The sequence below is a fragment of the Onychostoma macrolepis genome, chromosome 02, assembly GCF_012432095.1.
Source record: "Onychostoma macrolepis isolate SWU-2019 chromosome 02, ASM1243209v1, whole genome shotgun sequence".
Lineage (NCBI taxonomy): Eukaryota > Metazoa > Chordata > Actinopteri > Cypriniformes > Cyprinidae > Onychostoma > Onychostoma macrolepis.
Genome location: NC_081156.1, coordinates 4615475 through 4641190, shown reverse-complemented (window position 1 = coordinate 4641190; position 25716 = coordinate 4615475). Strand labels below are relative to the sequence as shown.

General features: G+C 35.3%; 1 protein-coding gene across 1 annotated transcript in view; it reads left to right on the top strand.

Moving 5' to 3' along the window:
• brinp3b (bone morphogenetic protein/retinoic acid inducible neural-specific 3b) overlaps positions 1-23608 on the top strand; it is a 30188-nt gene extending 6580 nt beyond the window's left edge. Inside the window, exons 3-8 of the mRNA XM_058752247.1 lie at positions 2352-2542; positions 4841-5034; positions 15028-15133; positions 15416-15652; positions 18900-19122; positions 21647-23608. Coding sequence (XP_058608230.1) covers positions 2352-2542; positions 4841-5034; positions 15028-15133; positions 15416-15652; positions 18900-19122; positions 21647-22763 — 2068 coding nt within the window. The 3' untranslated portion in view covers positions 22764-23608. The remainder of the gene's footprint in view (positions 1-2351; positions 2543-4840; positions 5035-15027; positions 15134-15415; positions 15653-18899; positions 19123-21646) is intronic.
• The last annotated feature ends 2108 nt before the right edge of the window (positions 23609-25716 follow it).

Sequence of the window (25716 nt, the reverse complement as noted above, 5' to 3'; positions counted from 1 at the left end):
ACAGCAGTATATTTCATTGTACACATGGGGTACTTTTTATCCCTGTGTTCACCAAACCCATCTTGAGTGTTTGCTGCTAAAAACAAAATTTTAGTTACATCTGACCATAGAAGCCAGTCCCATTTGAAGTTCCAGTCGTGTCTGATAACTGAATATGCTGGAGACTGTTTTTTGGTGAAAGCATTTTCTTTTCTTGATTTTTTTTTCTTGAAGCCCTCCCAAAAAACATGTGGTGATTTAGGTGCTGTTTTATATATATTTTTTAATGTTTTCTGACCCCGAAACTCAACCTTTTTCTGCAATTCTCCAGCTGTGGTCCTTGGAGAGTCTTTAGCCACTCAAACTGTCCTTCTCACCGTGCATTAGGACGATATAGACACACGTCCTCTTCCAGGCAGTTTCGTAACATTTTCTGTTGATTGGAAATTCTTAATTATTGCCCTGATGGTGGAGATGGGAATTTTCACTGCTCTAGCTCTTTTCTTAAAGCCACTTCACTAATTTGTGAAGCTGCAGTTATCTTTTTCTGCACATCAGAAATATATTCTTTGTTTTTTCTCATTGTGATGGATGATTAAGGGAATTTGGACTTTGTTTCCCCTCCTATTTATATTTCTGTGAATCAGGAAGCCATGGCTGAATAATTTCATGTTCATAATCACGCCGGAGTGCTCAAAATAGTGAATATGAATGGGAATATATTTCAGATATATTTTACTCATAAGAATTTCTAGGGGTACCAGTAATTGTGTCCAACATTTGAGAAAAAAAATATTTCATAATGATATTTCCCCCCATTTTAAATTCTTTTTCTCCAATGAAAGCTTAGATTTTTGTGAATTAAAAAAAATTAAAGATCAAAAGGATTAACAATGCACATTTATGTTCACAGCCTTCTTTGATCATATTTACCAAGGGTACCAGCAATTCTGACTACACGTGTATCAGTTTATTTCTCGTTTATTTTGTATAAAATCAATATTACATTTATATCACAATGTCACATTATCACTTCATGCAAATATTCAGGAAAAAATAGGCTAGTTGCTCTTGCTCAAATGATATTGCTAAACTGTATTTTTTAATTTTATTTTTTACGTATAACTGCATTATCATATGGCTATACAGCATGCACTGAGTCATTGCTCTGCATCATGTTCGTCATTAAGCAATTGCATGCAATGTAAGATAACAAACAGGTCTAGGCCAGGCCAGGGTGTGGTACAAATGTAAAAAAAAAAATCTAAACATTGTTTTTTTTTTTCATAATCAATCAAACCAAATTAACAAATGAAATCAACAGCCCTAATAATTATATTAAATTGCATGTAAACATTATGATATTTTCCCCAAAGGCAAAAAAGTACTTTTGAGTATCACATTTATTCTTAATTGCCTGTATGAAATTCTTATTATTATTTCTTTTTTTATTTTTACACAGACATATGATCATGAATCTGGAATGTGATGCTTAAAATGAGTGTGTTTCCACACAAAAAAAGTTTTGAAATATAAAAATAAAAAAAAAAGAAAAGTTTAACATTCTCTCTCAAATTTTGCTACAGCGTTTAGGGACGCACGAGTGGGATGCTTTGTTTGAAGATCTACCATCTGAGCGTTAGCTTCAGGGAATGCAACAAATTCTGTCAGACCAGATTAGAACAGAATATCAGATGACTAAACTTTGAAACGGAGCTCTCTGGCTGTGTAATAATATATGCAAATGTATTTAAATGGAAAGAAACTAGATTCCATTCTCCATCCACAATACCTATTTCATAGTTTAGTGGGTGTACAGTATACATTTTAGTTTACAGTACTTCCTTTAGTCAAGCAAGGGATTGCTGTTATTCTGTGTGAGGGCATAATCAGATAATAGTTCTGAAAGGAAATGTAACTGACATTATAACACGCCGTATCACCTCAGCATTTGGTTAGAGCGGTTAAACAGACATTTACAAGCTTTACCTTGTTCAATGTACTAATATGCACAATTCGAGATGCACAGGCACCACACAGAGTTTAAAGGAGGATCTTAAGGGATTACATCCTCACATTTATTTGTAGAAATGGGCTCAGATTGTGCACCTGGCTCCCTATGGAGGCTCTTCAAGCCCCTAAACAATGAAATACCACCTACCGTCCTGGCTGCTCTGTTGAGCCCAAAAGAGCTTTTTGGAATAGGAATAGAGCAAGCAAACATGGAGAGAGGGACAGATGTGGAGAAGAGCCAGACTGAGGAGAGGGTGACATGAATGTGACTGTAATGACTAATGCGAGCGGATGTGCTGATTATTGTGCTCCAGTATTGGCTCATGCAACGTCTCACGAAAATGATTATGAACTCACAGGGAGTTCGGCCGATGGAAGGTCAACAGCCTTGCTGCGGAGAGACAAGAAGGCAATGGGGTGGCTGTGCCCTTTGACCCCGACTTTATCCATAACATCAGGCTTCTGGGGAGAAGGCCAAGCTTGCAGAAAATTACCGACACCATCATTAAGAAATACGGGACTCATTTCCTGCTCTCTGCCACTCTGGGAGGTAAGAAAACTATATTATGTGTGAGCTAGTAATTATCCCTGCAAAATAGATTTTCATTCTCGCCTTGTTCCTGAGTTGCAAGGACATCTTTATATAGTCTCAGTAGAGGCTGACGTGACATTATGCATTATTGAACACTGGGGTTAGTGTTGTCTAATGGATATGACACTCATAACTTCAGTTCCTGGATTAACTTAATAGGTCAGACTACAAACTCAAAATTCAACCCGTTTCATTTATTAATGTACATTTCATCGGTGCATGTTATTCCAAAGAAAAAAGGCTTGTCTTTGTAACCTTTCTTTAAAAATGCAGTTTTGTTAAACTGAAATGCCTACATCTAACTTGCCAATCAAATTTTTTTTTTCTTCAATAACTATAGTTTTTATTGAAGAAAATAAAGTTATATTGTGAAATATTTGAATGTATTTTAAAATGTAAATTATTCCTGAAGTCTCATGATCCTTCAGAAATAATATGCAGATTTGCTACTCAAGAAACATTTGTTATTATCATCAGTGCTAAAAACAGTTATTATTATTTAATAGTTATTAACAGCTATTACTATTTAATATTTTGTGGAAACAGCAATATTATTATTATTATTATTATACTAAAACAATCTAATTTGATCAAAATGCTAAATAAGCACAATCAAGATAATGTTTCTCCCTCAGTAACATTTTATTGAAGAACAATTGACATAATCACACAATGAATTATGCTTATATATTTATAGTTATGGTTCTGTTAACGTTACTGTATGTTATATAGGGGGTCCTCAGATATTGTGTTAGACAGTTGAGGCCTTTGAGTCAAAAGGGTGAGAATCACTGACCTATAGGCCATGTGGGCTAATAGTTAATAGTTAATGCTAACAAATAGCTTTGTTTGAATTTTTTTAGGCTGTTGTTGTAGGTAATTCAGCCCTTCTGAAATAGTCAACACAATACATGCAATATGTAATTTACAGCAACAATAACCATAGGCTTCCTTTACAGCAGCAAAAACATTTCTCACTATATCACTTTTATATTGTTTAATATTCATTTTAAACACATTCGATATATAATACAGACATTTTTTTTTTTTTTTTTTTTACAAATCAGAAGTTAGTAAGGGTTTGAGGAAAGGGGAGGGGGGTGGTGGTTTAAAATTCTTATTATGGGGAGATAATTGAGAGAAATTAGATTCTAAGTGTAATCCAAAGAAATAATTCAATAAATAATAGGAAATTGTTGATTGAATTGGGTGAGAGCAAAAGAGTGCAGTGCCTGAGTGTGAAAATGATGAACTGAATTTTTTGCAGCCCGACCTCATCACATATTACTTTCATTGCTGCATACGGATAACGAAAAATACATTTGCATTTACACCTTCATTTAAATGTAGTCAAAATCCATTCCAGACCACTTCAAAATGTGTTTGCAGTGATCCGATCACATTTTTTAATGTGGTGAAGTGTGATCTGATCATGACACAATCACAGAAAATGCATATTAATGCTGGGTGTACATGGAACCGTTTTGCTTTGGCTCATGTTGAGATGCTCTTGACATTAGCACCAACATCAGAAGTTCTGGTAACGTATCAGGAATCTTTTCCCCTTTTCACTGTCCAATCAGTTTCCCATGTGTAAATAAAGACCCTCATAGTTTTTCTCCCTGAATATTCTGTTTCACTCACAAAAATGTCAATACAAAAGTAAAATGGATTGCGACTGCCTTGTCAGTTTCCATAGGCAAGATGAAAAATGTGGACAGGTACATTTCTGTTTGTTTAGCTGCTTTTCAGCTCTGAGAACTCGTCTTCATTTGTAGATATATTGGAGAGCAGCAGTCTCTCTGTTCTCTATAGTCCTTTATACCTTGCCTGCCGAGAGATTGTTTACAGTATACACCTCTTCAAAAGAGACATTCTCATTCATCAATATCTTGCTCCATAAATAAACTGCTTTTATGCTATGCCTGAGGCTGAAAGTGGAGATCATTTGAAGGTCTGGCTAATGCTCCACAGGACACCTTTTGACTCTAACATTTTTTTTCTTAGGCATTTATTCTCTCCAAACAAACCCACCAGCTGAGTCAATTGATTTTCATTGGATCGCTCTCACTCGGAGATGAAGGATACTCTCATCTGTACCATGCGTGTAATGAGAGCTGACGCGTCAGATGGGGAAGAGCTGCATGGCTTTGTGGTCCCCCGACGGGCCGAGACGGGGCGAGCTCATGCTGTAGATGATTAGGGTTGATTAGCTTCTCCAGCTGAGATGATCATTTTTGTCTGGCTTTTGATCAGGCGAGGAGTCCTTGACCATTTTCGTGGACAAAAGCAAGCTTAGCAGAGGTCAGCAGAATGGCGTCGCCTCCAACGCTACAGCCGGTTCGCTGACCCTCGAAGCCCTCCACCAACTGGCAGCATCCTATTTCATCGACAGAGACAGCACACTCCGGAAGCTCCATCACCTCCAGATTGCCTCCACCGCCATTAAGGTATGACCCCCATGCTACCGACCAGGTTTGAAATGTGATGGCAGTGGTAAATAAATGCAAAAATCGATTTTGCATCTATGTAGTAAATAGGGCTGGGCAATACATTGCATATTAGGGATATTATCACAATATATTTGCTGATGATATAAAATATGGAAATATCATATATATATATCGCAATACATTTTTGCTTATAAATTCAAGTCAATTCCACCCCCTTTTTTGACCATCATAGCCGATAGGCGGCTGCTTTCGAAAATTTATCTTTGCACGCTTTGTGTTATAACATACTCACAATTTGAAAAAAAAAAAAAAAAGTTTTATTTTTCAGGCTGCTTGCAGCACACTGCAAATATTCTGAACTGACAACTGTATTTAAATGCAGGATTGAATTTAAAAATGAAATGATAGGCAGTGCTAACCATGGCAATAAACAGTACCAAAAACTTGATAATGTATGTCAAAACATATCTATGCATAAAATCTTGTGTGAGTGTAAATGCAAACTAATAGACCTGACACTTGTTTGTGGTGGCCAAGAGAGCTCAACCCTCTGCAACTGCAAATAGACAAAACACTTGCAAATTAAGAAAGCATATTAAAATATATAGGTATATATATCTTTGAAAACACAAATACTCACAAGGCAACACGCTGCAATGCAACCAAATTGCATTAAAAATTAAAACTGCTGCAAATAGCACAGACTACAACAACAAAATGTTATTCATGCCATCAATCTGCAGTTTTGACTTGGTTTTAACCATTAATTTAAGCATTATGGACTTTATTGATGTAGAAATAAACAAAACTCACAGTTCATCGACAACTCCACGGATGAGTAGACATTGAACAGTAAGCATGTCCCAGACAGGGTAATCACTTGTTGGGGTCCCCTATAAACATTCCCATTTTATCTATGCTATTCGCACCATGTTTCTGTATTTGGTTGCGTTTTGAGTATTTCCAGCATGTTTCTGTATGAGTATTTGCAGTGAATCTGGTTTTTTTTGCATCGTGAGTATTTGTAGCATGTTTCTGTATTTGGTTGCGTTGTGAGTATTTGCAACACATTTCTTTTTTTCATTTTCATTTTGTTTTTTGTTTGTGTTGTGAGTATTTGTGGATTTGGTTGCATTGAGTATTTGCACTGTGTTTCTGTTTTTGGTTGCATTGTGAGTATTTCCAGCACATGTGTTTTCAAACCGAAGAAGTTTTCTTAAATTATAGTGTTTTCTTCAGTCACAGCGTGCTGAGCTTTCTCGGCCACTGTACTTGTTCTTTAATATATATTTCTGTTTTCTTAACATGTTTCTTTGTTCTTCAAAGAGCTTGCTTGACTTTTAAAAATAATTTTTATATATTTTTATATTTCATATTTTATATTTTTTGTATCGCTCAGTCCTAGTAGCATATCAATCACACACAAGTTCTTTTTCCATGCTCTTGTGAATCATGAGAAATATGTGATTAGTCGAGCCGGAGGTTGACATTTTTCTCCTTATCAAATCATCCTGAGTTTAACCCATTTAATCCCACCGGTCACGATAGTGACTGTAAAAAAGTTTTTCATTTATAAAGCTCTAAAAACCATACCGACTGATGTTTTAGTGCACTTCCTGCAAATATGGAAAAAATAAAGGGTCTCAATTAAATATGTGCAGTTTCACATGATTAGTGCAAATTGTCACATGACCAGAGCAGTTTATTTCCTGTTTGCACCTTGAGATGATGATGTATGCATCAAAGCTCCAAAACGAAAGGCTAGTAAAGTATGTTAACATAAAGATATGACAAAGGTTTTTGGTACACATTATCTTTAGGGTGTCTAGTATTAATATATGCATTTGCATATATTCAGTTTTGTTGAGTGTGGTCACAGAGTGAGTAAACATGTTGATGGTCACAATAGTGACCGGTGGGATAACGGTGAACTTTATTTTACAATATAATCCAATGGCAGTTGCTAGTGAAAATGACAATAAAATGTTGCAATGACAAAATATTGCACTAAATTAAAAATAAAAAAAAATTACAATAATGATGTTGTAATACTCATAGCATTGATATAAAAATTTGATGTTATATTTTTGAAAAAAGTAACAATTCTGAAATGCGGTGATGGTTGAATTTTTTTTATTTTATTTTTTATCTCAGTGTTCCTATCAGTGTTGCATAAGGTTTTTTTATGCATAATAGTAACCCTAGATCACACTGTGATCAGTTTAAAATAGATGAGCTAAGATATATAACAATTTTTATGACTGCAGAAATATGTGATTTCATTACTCACCATATCCCACCGGTCACTATTGTGACCAAATATAAAACACGATTTTTCACACACTTTTCCAAAAATAAATGTCAAAAAAATAATTATTGATTATTACAAAGGGTTACTAATGACACATCATTTGGATATTTTCATGTCTGGGAAAAATGTGTGATTAAATGGGTTAAATCCCCCATTAGTACATTACATTAATAGTGCATTAACTTTTCATAATCATCTAAAAAATATATAAATGGAACAGGGTGTGATTTAGCTTCATTTTAATTAGTGCTCTTACTGATTGACTAACTTGACATCAAATCAGCGGTGGACTGTTTGATTAAACCTAATCATGCATTAGCTGTAGGTAACTATGATCCAGAACTCTTGAAGTAATAATTTTCCCTGTGGTGTAGGTATAATAAAACATTATTTCACAGAATTTTCTTATCATTCTTATCATAACATAAGTCTAGGAGGTTTTACTTGAATCAACAGACCATTTTATCGTAATACCGTGTACTTTTAAAATGGATAGTTTATTCATTACCCATTATCCAAGTGAGCAAGGGAGCAATTAAAAATGAAAACCACTGAACAATGTTCAGACATGGCTTTTCTTTCCCTGAATGCCCACTCATAATCTTTCTTTGTTTTCCCTATAGTACATAAATGGATAACTGTGATAACAGGGATTTGTTTTCCCTCACGCTTAACCAGAATATCGTTATATCTACAGCTACATTTAACATTATGAATGATTCTGTATTTCTAGCACGTTTTATATGGTGAATGTTCCACTGATATGCCAACAGGAGCCTGGTGGGGAACCAAAAGTGTTGTCTTATTATGAATCAGTTCCATTTAATTTAAATACCATTGTAATCTCTTTCCTGAATTAATAATGAAAAAGTTGGTCCTTTAAAGTAAACCAAAAACATGCAGTGCAACTAGTGTGGCCTGTTTCCCAAAAGAATGATTCTTATTATTTGGTTATTTTAAATGAATCAAAAACACAGCACAACCAGTGTCTGACTTCCAAACGAGTGGCTCTTATGATTCAGTTCTTGTGGGTGAATCAAAAACATACTGTTATAGTGCAGCCAGTGATTCTTGATCAAACGACTTTCATGAACTGGTAAATCAAAGACACAGCTAATCCAATGTAGTCCACACATTCTCAAACGAGAATGAGCCAGTTCTTTTTTAGTGAATCAAACACATACAGCTTAGCTTTCTGTGCACTTTCAGAAATAAAGGTACAAAACTGTCAAAAGGTACATGTTTGTACCTAAAGGGTCCATTTTGGTACCTTAAAGGTACATATTAGTACTTAAAGTGTACATATTTGAATCTAATAGGTACAAAAGTGTACCTTTTGAAAAGGTACCGCCCCAGTGACAGCTTTATTTCTGAGAGTGTGTAAAGTTGTTCTTAAAGGGTTAGTTCAACCAAAAATTTAAATTCTGTCATGATTTACTCACCCTCAAAATGTTCCAAACCTAAGATTTTCTTTCTTCTGTTAAACATAAAATAGGGCCCAAATTTCGTTTTATTTTCTTTCCAAATTCTTTTTTTTTTCTATTTTAATTATTCTGGATTATATTATTCCGTTTTTATTGTTTAGATTGTTTTAATGGTTGTGGTTATTAGTCAAAAAATGCATGTCTAATTAATTCAAATCATGAAACTTACAATATTTAACAGCAATTTATTAAAAGTTTAACAAAAATGTAATTTTTAAAGCCCTATGAATTTTTTTTCTTCTCAAATTCAGTTTTACTTTTTCCAAATTCTGTTCTCAATTAATTTTCTGGATTCCATTTTAGCATTTCTAATTAATTGATTTTATTTTTTAAAATATTATTTTATTTATTTATTTATTTTTCCAGAAATACTGTGTTGTCATTTTTCTGCTAAATAAACTCTGGTAAATAATTTTTCTGGTAAAAATTCCTTTACAAACAATAATTTCATAATTGTATTAGTAGTACTAGTATTATCATTACATTTAATAATATTTCTGTCACGGTTTCTTCAAGTGAAATCAAACTTTTATTTTGACAGGTTTCACAAGTTGACAGGATATTTTTTAAAAAAGGTTATAATTAAAGAATATCATATATATATATATATATATATATATATATATATATATATATACATACATACATACATACACATATATACTCATATATAATCTAATTCAAAATATTACAATGATAGTAAAAAAGTTACTGTCTGGTTATGCATATGACAACATGTTATTATGATTATGAGAAATTATGATTTATAAAAAATTATATTTTTGGTTTGTTTAGTATTGTTATTTAATACATATTTAAGGCCACATATTGGCATTTGAATTGATCAGTCAATCAATTATTATTAAAAGAATCAATAAAGAACCAGAATTGGAATTGTTAAATTCCTCATTTCTGCAAAACTGTGTCGCAATTCAGAGAAAACGTTTCTTTTTAAATCCTGCAAAAGTCTCTAAATTGGAATCCAAGTCAAGTCTTTAATCACCATTTTTGCAACTTAAGACACAGAAAAACCGGGACTGATATTCAATGTGAATTTTCATACGTGCAACCGCAGGCGGTACATACGAGCAAACGCCTTTCTCTTGAATACAATTATTACAGCCTCAGAGGTGAGTTCATTATTCAACGCGCAGTTATCAGCAGCATAACCTCACGCCTGCGGCGTCCGTGATAGACTCCACACTGATCTCATTTGCTCAGGCTTTGTTTAAAGCGCCAGCGCCAAGCACAGCCTTTAAATATAAATCCATGCTTAAACCACTCTTGTGCTTCAGATATGAATGACCCGAGGTTTCCTTTGAAAACGTCTCAAACAGTCATCAGTAAAGCAGCGACTTAATCCCAGGCTGCAGTTTTCCATCCGAACTCGGCCCTGCCACATTCAGTCATTCGCAATCTCACTCAGGCAAACCGTTTTGGGGTCTGAGCCCGTTCGCTAAGAGGATCCCGGGCTAAGTTGCTATTAATGAGGACAAAGCGCCTGTCGGTGTTAGTCGCAACATGCATCACGGTGATGTATCAGCCTGGCTCTTCCATTTACATTCCTTTCTGCGTTGACTAATTCAGCTCATTAGTTGCATCTAGCATGACGTGAGCTCTGAGGCACGAAAACAGATGTATGGAAGATGCATTGTAAGGTTAGCCGAGGTGTTAAATGGAGCTAGTTGGATGATTCTTCAGTGTTAGTCTTATGGATGAGCAGGTGAGGGAAGAGTGTTTGAGGGCATAAATTAGAGGTTTGATTATGATGCACTGCTGCCGAATCTCTCGGCCTCATTAGTTTAGCTGAGTCTTCGGTAGAGTCGCAGATGGCATCAGTAACTGACCTCATCTGTGCTTTGAACAATTATCTGTCTCTACACTAATTAATGGTGTTAAATGTGTTTAGAAGAATAATGATTTGTCTGTGTGCAATAATAGTTTTATAATGTTATATGCTATCCGTTAAGAGTATCGATTCTCTTATCAGGTGGAGATTTCTTTCTGTTTGAATTAGCTTTTCATTTTAAAACGGACAGTAAAAGTGGGGGTGAAATACTCGCTCTGCGTTTGTATTAATCAAAGCGGTAAATCCAGAGTGTTTGGAGAGAGACATTATAAGCACAGTCACATTATTCACAGTTTTTTACTCTTCAGTAAAGCGGAAGAGAGAAGTCCAAAGAACATTAACCTTCACATGAACTCACAATGCTTCTTTCTGGCACCTAAATTAAATTTGACCACAGGATGCCATCGTTTAGATAGCGGAAATCAGTTTTCACTAGTAAAGTGTCTCTAAGTTCACCGGGAATGATTTGTTTTGGTGTTGTCTAGCCAGTGTTTGGCCATATGTTGTCATCTAGTGTCAATCAGTGTTTTTAAAGGAACAGTTCACACAAAATTGAAAATTCTGAATAAACTGATACATCTTTGACCCTCATACTGTATCTTACATAATTTCATAAAATTTAAAGTCGCATTCAAATAAGCAAATTATTTTATTTATTAACCATTTATTAAAAAAAATAGATAATGTTTTTAAACAGAAAGTAGACTGAGCGAAAAGAATGAGTATTTCCCACAATCATAGAGGACCTGGAAATATGGAGAATTTAAAAAATGTCCAGTGTCGAAAAAGTCTTAAATCTTTTTTTTTTTTTTAATTAATGCTCACATATAAAATATTAATTTTATATAAAGTGTATTAATGTTATATAAAAGTAATATATTAAAAGTATGGTATCATCCAATGTCAATAAGTGGTTTGAAAGGAACACAAAATTAAAATAAAAAAATTAAAATTATTTGCACCCTTATATTGTTCCAAGGGTCAATGATGTGACACTTTAGTAGCTATATTAATAAGAATAATTAAAAAAATTATATTAAATTTCAAAATAGATTAAAATGCAATTTATACATGCAGTGACTTTCTAGGATACAGGGAAAAAAAATAAAAAAAGTCAATAAATCTCAGAAATGTCAGATTATTTTACCTTTTTATGACCTTTTTACCTTAGGCACAGTTAGTTCACAATGTTAAAGTCCCCTTAAGAAGTAATATAAATTAATAATTCATAATAATTCATTATTTAAAAATGAATAATTCATAATAATTTTTCAAAATAAAAAAGTTACTTTTTTAAATTAATTATTAATATGTGGACACCTACATGTATTCAGGGTGTAGAAAAATATTGCATTAAATATAACGTTTTTTAAAAAGCATATGAAGTACAGCTTTGTATGAGAAAATCTCCCCCTCCTCCATATTCACAGTTCATAACAAACCTTATGTTTGTCATTTACAAGGTCTTGAATACAATTTCTCAATTATTTATTTGATGTACAATTAGATGCAGAGTGCAACAACAGGCCTATTGTGTTTTTGGCCTTTGCAGGGACAATGAGCTGGCTCAGACCTCAGAGAGATTTTTTTAGGATTTAATGAATATCCCTCCAGCAGCATTAACAGAAGCGTAAGAGCCTGCTGCGAGTGTAATGAAGTTGTGATTTTTCTCTCTCTGTATCTCTCACACTCGGCTGATTCTTGCCCATGACTTCATGCCGTTTCAATAATTTTTATAGCTTTTTTTCATAAATGATGAACTACCTAAGCTTTTGAATTATTTTGACGGATAAAATCCATAGTGTTATGCCACAGCAGAAGACAGAGATGAACAGTGCTCGCTGGGCTGCACAAAGATGCAAAGATAATAAAAATGTTAATTAAATACAGTGATGTTAACCTAATTAGTTTCATGATAAATTAGGACCAGATGCAACCAGCTCTTGCATCATTACACAAACAGAAGTAGGCCTGCATAGTTGTCATTGCTGTTGCTGGTAAAAAGTGCTGATTTTGTGTAATTTTTTTTCTTTTCTAAACTTTTAAAAAATAAAGTGATTTAGACAATGTTTAAAAATAGGCAAGTGTAGCAAGATTATTAGGGAAATATATATATTAAAAAAAAGAAATATTAGGAAAATTAAATTTCCAGTGCTGAAAAGTCAAAAAGTCCAGTAAAAAAAAAAAACCCTGTCATGCAAAGCTGAATTTTCAGCATCATTACTCCAGTCTTTAGTGTCACATGATCCTTCAGAAATCATTCTAATATGCTGATAAATTATCAGTGTTGGAATCAGTTGTGCTGCTTATTTATTTATTTATTTATTTATTTTTTGATGAATAAAAAGCTAAAAGACCAACATTTATTTATTTTTATTTTGAATAAATGCTGTTCTTTTTAACTTCAGTTCAGTATCAGGCTCCAAAATATAAATAAATAAATAAATAATAAGAACAAGAATAAGAATAATACCTGCAAATCAAGCAACACAACTGTTTCCAATGTTGATAATATCAGATAAAAAATACTATCTATCTATCTATCTATCTATATATATATATATATATATATATATATATATATACACAGGTGCATCTCAATAAATTAGAATGTCGTGAAAAAGTTAATTTTTTCTTGTAAGTTATTTCAAAAAGTGAAACTTTCATATATTTTAGATTCATTGCATGTAAAGTAAAACATTTCAAAAGTTTTTTTTTTGTTTTAATTTTGATGATTAGAGCTTACAGCTCATGAAAGTCAAAAATTAGTATCTCAAAATATTAGAATATTTACATTTGAGTTTCAATTAATGACCATCCCTACAGTATAAATTCCGGGTATCTCTTGTTCTTTGAAATCACAATAATGGAAAAGACTGCTGACTTGGCAATGATCCAGAAGACAAACATTGACACCCTCCACAAAGAGGGTAAGTCACAGAGGGTCATTACTGAAAGGTGTGGCTGTTTACAGAGTGCTGTATCAAAGCATATTAAATGCAAAGTTGACTGGAAGGAAGAATTTGGGTAGGAAAAGGTGCACAAGCAACAGGGATGACCGCAAGCTTGAGAATACTGTCAAGCAAAGCTGATTAAAACACTTGTGAGAGCTTCACAAGGAGAGAACTGAAGCTGGAGTCAGTGCATCAAGAGTCACCACGCTCAGACGTCTTCAGGAAAAGGGCTACCAAGCCACTTCTGAAGCAGAGACAACGTCAGAAGCATCTTAACTGGGCTGTGGAGAAAAAGAACTGGACTGTTGCTCAGTGGTCCAAAGTCCTCTTTTCAGATGAAAGTAAATTTTGCATTTCATTTGGAAATCAAGGTCCCAGAGTCTGGAGGAAGAGTGGAGAGGCACAGAATCCATGTTGCTTGAAGTCCAGTGTGAAGTTTCCACAGTCTGTGATGATTTGGGCTGCCACGTCATCTGCTGGTGTTGGTCCACTGTGTTTTCTGAAGTCCACAGTCAACGCAGCCATCTACCAGGAAATTTTAGAGCACTTCATGCTTCCTTCTGCTGACAAGCTTTATGGAGTTGCTGATTTCATTTTCCAGCAGGACTTGGCACCTGCCCACACTGCCAAAGGTACCAAAAGCTGGTTCAATGACCATGGTGTTGGTGTGCTTGACTGGCCGGCAAACTCGCCTGACCTGAACCCCATAGAGAATCTTATTGTCAAGAGGAAGATGAGAGACACCAGACCCAACAATGCAGATGAGCTGAAGGCCACTGTCAAGGAAACCTGGGCTTCCATACCACCTCAGCAGTGCCACAAACTGATCACCTCCATGCCACGCCGCATTGAGGCAGTAATTAAAGCAAAAGGAGCCCTTACCAAGTATTGAGTACATATACAGTAAATTAACATACTTTCCAGCAGGCCAACAATTCACTAAAAATGTTTTTTTTATTGGTCTTATGAAGTATTCTAATTTGTTGAGATAATGAATTGGTGGGTTTTTGTTAAATGTGAGCCAAAATCATCACAATTAAAAGAACCAAATACTTAAACTACTTCAGTCTGTGTGCACTGAATTTATTTAATACACGAGTTTCACAATTTGAGTTAAATTACTGAAATAATAGTAATTACTGAACTTTTCCATGACATTCTAATTTATTGAGATGCACCTGTATATATATATATATATATGTGTGTGTGTGTGTGTGTGTGTGTGAAAATATTTGTGCTGTTTTATTTTTTTGAAATAAAAATGTAGAATCCCTGGTGCTGATCATTCAATTGAAAAGCTCTCACCCACTGATCAGATGTGTTTGATATTTACCAGTCACTTCAATTAACTTATTAGACAAAGACAATAATTGCTTTTGTCTCTCTCTCCAGGTAACAGAGACCAGGACCGGCCCTTTGGGCTGCAGTAACTATGACAACCTCGACTCTGTCAGCTCCGTTCTGGTTCACAGCCACGAGAACAAAGTTCAGTTGCAAGGTAAAGGAGTACACAATCCCACACTTCCTCTCGTCCTAACGCTAATTCTAAAGTGTTTTCCAGAGGTCGTGCTTGTGTGATGAGCCATGGTAGCTACACGATCAAAGCCTTGATGCTGCCGTTGTCTAATTAGCTTGCTAATTATACACAAATCTTGAATGTTGATAGTTGACTGTGCTTGCTAATGAGATTAAAGGATTTAGCAACTGACAAGAATAAAGCCGTACTGGAAAAGTGGAGGCATGTGTGGTCTACCTCACACTTCCGTCTTTCTCCTTCCAGGACTTCAGGCTATTCTGCCTAGTTATTTAAGGAGCAACTTTGTTCAGGCTGCCTTAGGCTACATAGGCTGCAATGCTGAAGGCCAATTTGTGTGCAAAGACAATGACTGCTGGTGCCAGTGCAGTAAGGAGTTTCCCCAGTGTAACTGCCCTGAGGCTGATCTCCGTTCCCAGGAAAACTACCTGGAGCGCATGAGGAAGGCCTGGAGGCAGGAGAACCAGGAATTTCAAGACTCAGGTGCCAAAACTTCTTGTGTTTCTCTTTTTCTCGTGGGACATTATCGTCCCCATTAGGCTGCTAGCTTGCTTAAATAACTTAACCAGCAAGACTTGGTCAACCAACTTAAATGTGTCCACACTGACTAATAATTTTCTTATGTAAGGGGTTTATTTTGCAGTATTGACCAGGTGACTGTACATTATTCTGCTTATTACGCATCTACCGTTGTTGTTATTGTTAACTAAAGCTTTAACTGAAATATTATAAAATCTTTCATTTTTAATAATAAAATAAAATACAGATATTAGAGGGGGAAAAAATTAAATGAAGAGTAGAAATGTTGCTTTGGAAACTGATTAAAATAAAGTACATTTTAAGTACATTTGAGTTACTGAAAATTATTTACAAAATGAATCATTCATATAATGAAAATAATTTAAAAGCTAAATATAAACGTGTTAAGAATTACAACAGCACAAAACAAAATTACTAAAAATGAAACTGAAATTAAAATGAAAACAAAATAGAAAAACTACAGCTAATGTAAAATATTAATAATAATACTATAACAGTATCTAAATAATACTAAAATAGCACTGATGGCTACTCACAAAAAAAAAAAAATATATATATATATTATTGTATATTAAACTACGGGGCCATTGAATGCTTGAATCTGATTGGCTGACGAACGTTCTAAGGTGTGCAATTATTTTCAGGGAAACGCACAGCGAACGTAGTTCCAGGCAGCTCTTGACCGCATTACATGACCATATCACTTCGCCAAATGATTTCTGTTATCTCAAAGGTCTTCCAACAGCAAAATAACCAAGACCCACAACGACACTGGCCAAATAAATAAATATAGTAAACAATATGATAAAAACGACAGATCATGTCCATGTTTTTGCCACAAAATTGCGCTTTATTATGTACGGAAAGCACATACTCTATCTCTCCCGCTCTCTCTCCCTCACAGCCGCACACACATAACAGTTACAGTTCGCGCTAATGTTGTTAGCTGTACTCGATTTTATCAGTAAACAACTTAAAAACTACATGACTTCTCACAAGCGAGGTAACAACAACGGCGCTGTTCCTGAACAAAAGGAACTAAGTTTCACTATAACTAGAGACATTGCTGCCGAACAATATTGAGAGACGCACAGAGGTAATCTCTCTCTCTCTCTCTCTCTCTCTCTCATAACTTAGTTATTAACTGTATTAACTGCATTAATCTGTTATTAACGGCTCAAGCCTCATTTACTAGGTTTAAAATGACGTTTTGGAATTAGCAACGGAGACGTTGGATGAAATGCGGAAGAAATAATCCTACTCACAATAGCGATTTAAGTAGAAATACCAGACGAATGCCTTGAAATATATCATCTGATCGATGTCTTGAGGTGTGGCAACCGTAGTATAAGCGGAATAATTGACTTCGGTCCCTTGAATTATTAGAAAAATAATGCACACCCGAGGTCCGCTTCGCGTCGTGACCGCATCACCACCTCGGGTGTGCATTATTTTTCTAATAATCCAACGGCCCGTCGTCAATTATTCCTTACATAATATTTATATGAATTATTTTTATAATTTCACCTGTGTTATCTTTAAGTCCACTAGGAAAAACATAATCGGCCTACACTAAAATAAATAAATAAATAAACAATTGAAAAAAACAATTTTACTCAGCTATTGCTAGAAATTTCACAAATACAAAAAAACAAAACAAAAAAAACAGCAAGCAACACATTTAATTAAACAATAAAATTTTAAGTAAAAAACTAAAATCATTTTTTCTTGTAAAACTCCAGAAATAATTTGATTTTCAACTTCGAAAATAATTTTTAACAGTGAAGCAACAAGACAAACAATATATTACAGTAGCCTTCTGAGGTCATTTTCACTATTGTCGATAACTGAGATGCAAGATGGCACCGTTTGTACGAAACTATAAAGAGCAAGTTGGTTCCATTATCTGTATGAGCTTATTGACCAATCAAAATAGAGTATCCCAGAAAGCCATGTAATAAATAATAATGTACAAATTAGCCAAGCACACATTACAAAACAGAAGCTCATCACTTTACGCACTTCGACAGTACTCAGTTAATCACAGATTACGTGTGGCAATAATACGAACAGCTCTCATCCCGAAATTACCTTCTCACTCAAACTCATGGACACAGAAGGTCAGCAAACAACATGGAGGAAAAGCTTGTGGTTGATTTGGAAGAGAAAAGAGTCAAATGGGATGTGGGCAGTGTAGCTGGATTTTTATTGATTGATTTTTTTCTTTACGTTTTTCATGGCTCTTCCTGCACTCGTGCTCACAGAGGAGAACTCTGTTGCTCTGAACTCTGGCTGCTCGTATATATGTGTTTTGGTTTCATCTTTACTCCACACCATTGCAGCTACAGTACATAAGTCATATTTCGTCCTAAATATCTGTGACTTCACATTACCGTGGGTGCAAATAGCTGCACTGTGTGGGAGATGTTATTTGCACCTGGGTACAAATAGATCCTTTGTATTTAAAAATAATTGTTGTCATATGCAAATTGTCTTCATAATCGTACTGTTTGACAAAATATCCTCATGCATTATGAAAAACATTTTTTTAAACAAATCTTCACTTTGGAATAGCATTAACATATGAATGCAAGGCCAAAACACAGAGGAAATTCATATGTTTTAAAAAATATTTGTGTGGACTGGGTCCAAGATTTGTTGCAGCATCTTCGATGGCTGGGATCTGCTTTTTGTATAGTATAGCCTGTTACAACTTTAACCTTTAACTAAATTTTTATTTGTTTGTGCTTAGAAATGATCTTTACTCATTTTGAGCATGCTTTCTGTAAGTGCAATTTTATATATTATTATATTATATTATATTATATTATATTATATTATATTATATTATATTATATTATATTATATTATATTATATTATATTATATTATATTATATTATATTATATTATATTATATTATATTATATTGTGTCATCACTGGGCATTATAGTATTTCGTCAGAACGTTTGACAGAAGCACCCTGTCCAGACCCTGTTATATAGGACATAAAAACTGTATTACTTTACTTTATTTCACATGAACAGTTAGTATTTGTCTACCTTGAAACCAATTGTGTTCGGTGTATGCTAATGCTCAGAGTCTAGTCCTAGTATTGTTATTTTACTGACAAGTACCTTTTGAAGATCTTCACAAAAATGCTGTGTTAATTCAGATCTACTTTTTCATCAGATGAGTTCCAGAGCTTCATGGGTAAACTACCGACACAGAGCGCTCTAAATTCATCAAGAATCCAGCAATTGTGGAGGACAGACAGTGCTCTACAGCAACGCTACAGGCAGCTAGAGAGTCGCGTTAGCCTCCTGCTCTCCAAGACCCGACGAACTGCTAACAAGCTCTTCAGCCTCAGCAAGAGATGCCGCACACAGCCCAAAATAGTGTCTCTAAGGGAGAGGTAAAACATATTTATAGGCACACATTAAACCTGTGAATCCAAATGTTGTGTTGTATAATTATGCAAGCTATGCAAATGGATCTGCAAAGTTTTAGTCTATAAGGAATTCTGAATGTTTGTGCATTAAACTCAGTAGAAGTTTGAGATTCATTTTTGTTTGAGTTGAAATTGTATGTGTTTCCATTCAATCTCTTAGGACAGAAATATCACAAATAAGATTTCTTTAATATCTCAGTTGTTTCTTCTAGACAGTGATGAAATTAAAAGGACAGTAATTGGAGAATGATGACAGAATTCATTCCAATGTCATTCAAACCCGCATGACTTATTTTCCTCTGTGGAACACAAAAGATATTTTGAGACTTTTTTTGCCAGATTAAATTAAATGGTCACACTTTATTTAAACGTCCTATTCTCGCCATTAACAAACCATTAACTACAACTTTTGCCTCAATAAACTCCTAATTTGCTGCTTATTAAAAGTTAGTAAGGTAGTTGTTAACTTTAGGGATTGGGTAGGATTAGGAATGTGGAATATGGTCATGCAGAATATGTGCTTTATAACTAATAAGCAGCTAATATATTAATGATAGGCATGCTAATAAGCAATTAGTTAATAGTCAGAGTTGGTCCGTTAATAGTGAGAATTGGTCCCTATACTAAAGTGTTACCAACTAAATTAATCAACCTGGTCTCATAAAAATACGTACCTCTGCGCACTTTTTGTGCGACACCGTTTTACGTACCTTGCTGCACGTTCCGCTGCAGTTTCAAATAGAAATGTCCACTGAGTGGCGCTAAAACACAGGTTCAATATGTGAACCCTGGCACATTTTTATTACGTAGATATTGGTACGTATTGCTTTTTTTTTATTACGTTGCTTCAGATACGTATTGCGGCGGTTCAGAATTCAAATATCCGGGGACTGTCGCTAAAGGTTAATGCTCTATTGTGTTGGAAATATGCCCTACACCAAATCCAGCCCTAAACCTACCCGATAGTGTTAACAAATGCAAAACTGATATAAAAACTCATTAGATGATGCAACTGTGCTATTTGAACTTCCTTTTATGCAGATTTTAACTGCTTTGTCGAACCGTAGTTACACGGGATTCAAACCACTGTTTCTCGTCTCCTAAGTCCGTCTCCGGACTCTGTGAGCTACCGAACAAACTTATCATCTATGAAAACCCATAGATATGAAGCTGGATGTGTGCGATGCTAACGTTCAAAAGCATCAGTTTTCAAATCTCCCAGTATATTAATATTGTTTTGAAGTCATAGCATGATATTTTTCAAGTAATTGTGGGAAAATTACGCTTTATTAATCGCAGCTCTGTAAATTTGTGTGAACATTTATTTTGGAAACTGCAGTGATATGTACTTATTGGTACGTAATTCATGTCACGCTAAAAAGTGCACCCAGGCACGTAAATGCCATGAGACCAGGTAGAAATTAATTAAACGCTTAACATGCAATAATATATTTTAACACTATTTAGCAAATATTGATTTTACTGTATTACTGTTTTGTCTTTCATTCTTTGTTGTTGTAAATCATGAAATGAATCATTAATTGATAACTATCTAGTTTTAGTGAGATGTATAAAAAAATAACTTAAAAAAAACACCTTCCATTTAACTTTAGCAATATATAGGGAGTTGCTACAGGCACCTTTATCTCATTTACTATGCTCTGTTAAAATGTTTTGGAATTATATTTATTGTGAAATGCATTATATAAATACATTTGAATTGAAAATGTTTCTCTTCAGTTTCATACATCTAACCTCATAGTGGACAGAAAAAGACACTTATTTTCAAGTCCAAATATTTTAATCATTTATTTCGGCTTTAGAACACTGGCAATAAAAAAGTCAGTTATTTAATTTTGCAAACAATATTTGTCTTTATATTGTGTTATTGTTTATTTTTTCTTTATACATGAAGATATATAGCTGCTTTTACATTTTCGGAAAGGAGTTCATCATATTAGCAGTCTTTGTCCTTGGCAAGTTTTAAAACCAACAGTTGTACTTATTATTATTTAATATGTTGATACATAAATTAAACAGAACTAAAATTTCTATTCAAGTCTTTTGAGCTTTGAAAGGGTAACCTCTGAGCAATGCAGTTGTCCTCTGGGATTGTGAAAACACTTCGATGATTATTACACTACTGGATTTTGATTTGAATGCGCCATTGTTTAAGCCAAGCCTGATCTCCAAGTGAGTAAAAAAGACTAATGACTAATCTATTGTTTAACCACCCACTACAGCCTCTGAGGCTATTGCTGCACTAATGGATTACTTTTGCCCTAGCAGTGCTTTCAAAGGCAGATATTAGCAGAGCTCAAAGTTAGAAACCAATTAGTTCTGTTGCTTAAACAAAGCTGTTTATTGACACAGTCACCATTTGTTGCGAATCATTGCCTTATGATCTCTGAAATTATTTGCATACATCACCAGCTTTAAAATCCCATTTTGTCTTGTTTCCTCACTCTTTTATTGTTGGTTTTCACAGGCCGCTGAGGTACTGGCTACAGTTCACCCTGTCCATCCTGTACTGCAGTGAGAATAACCAACTGGGATTTTACGCAGAGGAATTACGTACTTGCGCCTGTCCGTACGAGAGCCCCTCGTGCCAGGGCGTCGTCCCGTGCGAGGTGGGCGATGGCCACCGTTGCGCTTCCTGCTCGGTGGACAATCGCACCCGCTGCTCCAGCTGCAATCCAGGTTACGTTCTCAGTCATGGAGTTTGTAAATACGCCGTACCCAACCCTACAGACCACTACCTGGGCTTTGAGACCGACCTACAAGACCTAGAGCTACGCTACCTACTGCAACACCGGGACGGCCGCATCACGACGCACGCCATCTTCGTCAGCAACGACGTTCGCCTCAACGTATGGTTCGACCCGTCTTGGAGAAAGAGGATGCTGCTTACACTGAAGAGCAACAAGTTCAAATCCAGCCGCGTCCATATGCTCCTGGGCATCTCGCTGCAAATCTGCATGACCAAGAACTCCACCCTTGAGCCTGCGTTGTCCATCTACGTCAACCCTTTCGGCGGAAGCCATTCGGAAAGCTGGACCATGCCCATCAATCAGAATGGTTACCCGGACTGGGAAAAGACCAAGCTGGACATTCCTTTGGATTGCTTCAACTGGACCTTGACTTTGGGCAACCGGTGGAAGAGCTTTTTTGAGACCGTTCACTTCTACCTGAGGAGCCGCATTCGGACCGAGTCCTCTCAGGGGAACGAAACGGTCTACTTCGAGCCGCTGGAAGCTACGGATGCCTCTCAGAACTTTGGATACATGAAGATCAACAGCATGCAGCTATTCGGTTACAGCATGCACTTTGACCCCGAGGCTATCCAGGACCTGATCCTACAGTTGGACTATCCGTACACTCAGGGATCTCAGGACTCTGCTCTGCTGCAGCTGATGGAGATCCGATATCGGGTCAATAGACTGTCGCCTCCTGGACCACTGCCATTAGATCTGTTCTCCTGCCTACTTCGACATAGGCTCAAGCTCTCCAGCTCCGAGGTACAGAGAATACTCACCACATTGCAGACTTTTAGTGCCAAACAGCCGTTCTACAAAGAGTACGAAGCTGCAAAACTTTGTAGTTAGAAAGCGAACCAATTTATTTTTGCCATTGATGTTTTGCTTTACTCGCTGAGAAGTTCATTTAAATGAAAATAATTTTATGAAGGGGAGTCGCTGTTGTTGCTGTTTGATATGAAGTAATTACTGTTACATATTTGATGTCTTTGGTTCAAATGGTACTTCAGATGAAACGTTTTGCACAATTTGATCAATTCTGCCATGTTTGAATTAAATAAAATAGGCAAAAAAGACCTAGTTTAAAAAACCAAACTTTTTGTTATGTTTTTGTAGCACACTGATTGCAGTTGGCTGGATCTCAACCATGCAGTGGAACATTTGAAGTATGCGTTTAACAAAAAGCAGAAAACTTTCCATTTTCTCATTATTTAGAAAAGTGAATTCAAAGTAACTCCTCGAGAACAGTCATATTTCACCCCAAAATAAAAGTAATCCATCCATCCATACATGCAGATATTATACACTACCATTAAAAATTGGTGGAATGTCTTTTATTCAGCAAGGATTCAATAAATTGATCAAAATTGACTTCAACGGTATTTAAAATGTCACAAAGGATTTCTATATTAATAAAATGCGGTTAGAATGATTTCTGAAGGATCATGTGACACTGAAGACTGGAGTAATGATGCTGAAAATTTAGCTGTGCATCACAATTTGTAAATTTCATTTTAAAATATATTCAAATAGTAAACAGTTGTTCTCAATATTACAATTTTACTATATATTTGTTCAAACAAATGCAGCCTTGACGAGCATAAGTGACTTCTTTCGGAAAAAAAAAAATGTCTTACAGAGCCCAAACCTTTGAATGGTGTATATATAATGCTTTGTTGTTGTTGCCATTTTTATTACTCTCAGTGTGGATTTTCATTAAAGTCTTATTGTTCTATTTATATACAATGATTCAGCATAAAAGGCATATTGATGAATTCTACCATGATATATATATATATATATATATATATATATATATATATATATATATATATATATATATATATCAAGTTAATTAATTGGGGTGACCTGTGGCCTGAACAAATTATATCCCTTTTTAATTGGAAAAGACAAAATCTTTTATTTTTTTTACTTTAAAATATTATATGAGTGCAGGAAATATATTTTAAATCCAGGGCTAGACATTTTTAAAGAGAATACTGAAGTACCACATTGAACATTTCCATTGGCACTGACAGCAGAGGTGCTGCTATCCCTTAAATGTGTCATTCCAGTCGAAATCAGGTTGGATCGCATAAAGACATCATGTGAAACAGACAGACTACAAATAGCATTAGGTGTATACAGGATATTCAAATGAATTTACTAAAATACATAAATATGTATTGATCTGTCAATGGAGAGGATGGGTCTTTAACAACATTCAAAGACTCCTTTTAAATTTCACGTCAAAAACAGACATCAATCACATGATCATTAATAAACATTATTTACTGCCTGCTTCACGTGTCATACATCTCCAACTCATCCTTCAACGTTCCATCACACCTCAACGTGCGAAGAGGCTATTAACAACCCCTAAAGACGGACGGCATATGGTCTCCTCCTACTTTCTTTGTGGCAGATTTAGTGCCCTAAATGCACGGTCCTCAAGAGACGAGTGCTGGCACTTATCGGCAGGCGAATAACGATGAGGAGAGTGACCTCCCTCAGTCCTCCGCTCCGTCATCGCTCCCAGTGTGATGGATGAGCACTGAGGAGATGGAGACGTGCGGCGCTCGAAAGGCTGGCACCCTGGACAGAGCCCATTATCTGAGATCCTTCTCCACGGCGGCAGGAGTCTGTTCCAAGCGTGTGAGCTATTTACCTCGGTTGCTAGGGTTCAGATGAATTTGTTTTTGGATCTACGAAACCATCTGCTGCTCCAGAGTGCTGCGTCGTGATTGACAGCAGCATTGTGAAGTAAATTTCCTGTGTTTCTATCTCGCAGACAAGCGTGACTCGTGAGGTGTTGCCACATAAGGTGACCAGATTTCCAGTGTGTCAGTGCGGTTCACTGTGGGTACAAGCAGAAAAGTGATGGCATGCTAAAATGCTGGAAGAAAACATGAAAGTGCAGTGGTCTGAGGCGGTGGGCAGCAAGTCTGATCTGATAGGGTTACGGACAGCAAGGAAAGAACACTGACTACAAATAATAAAATGCTAAATATCTCCTTGTTGATGTCAAAGGCTGTGCACCCAATCAAGCTCTATGGTATTTTGCCACACATTAATCTATCATTCGGTAGAAGCTACAGTCAAATTAGGCTGATGTCAACATGGATGGCTGGTGTGATGTCCTCATTTACACGACAACAATATACAAAACATTTTCTAATGCTTGCACTTTAAAATCCATTTTCAAACATTTGCATTTTCAGGCCCCCAAAATGCTGTTAACATATATATGAAAGGCCAAAATGCATAAAAGGTTTTCGGTTTTTAGTTGATAACAGTCTTGTGTACATTTTCCCTTAAACAACATTTATCAGCCTGAATACATTAAAGAAGGCTTCACTTGCTACAAGGATAAACATAGTTTCTGCTATAACATGTTTTGGGCTGCTAATTATTGGCATCTTATTGGTAACACTTTTAAAGCCTTATAAAGGTATTCAAAATGTACTGTATGTTGTAATGCATTATATCTTTTCATAAATAATTGTAACCAAACTTAAAATGCATTGTAATATTTCATTGTTTTTGTGTGTGTTTTTTAAATGCATTATACTTTCTAAAGGTGTAACAATGAATAGTTGAGTGTATAATGTATTATAACTGTGGTTACTATTATTCATGAGATGCATTATAAGGTGCATTACAAGGCATAACTGATTCATTAAAACTACTTTTATAATACGTTATATATAGGCTTTAAATAAAGTGTTACCATATTATTTTTGTATAACATAAGGGTCAACGATGTGACACTCATCTATCAATTTATTCAAAAATGCATTAA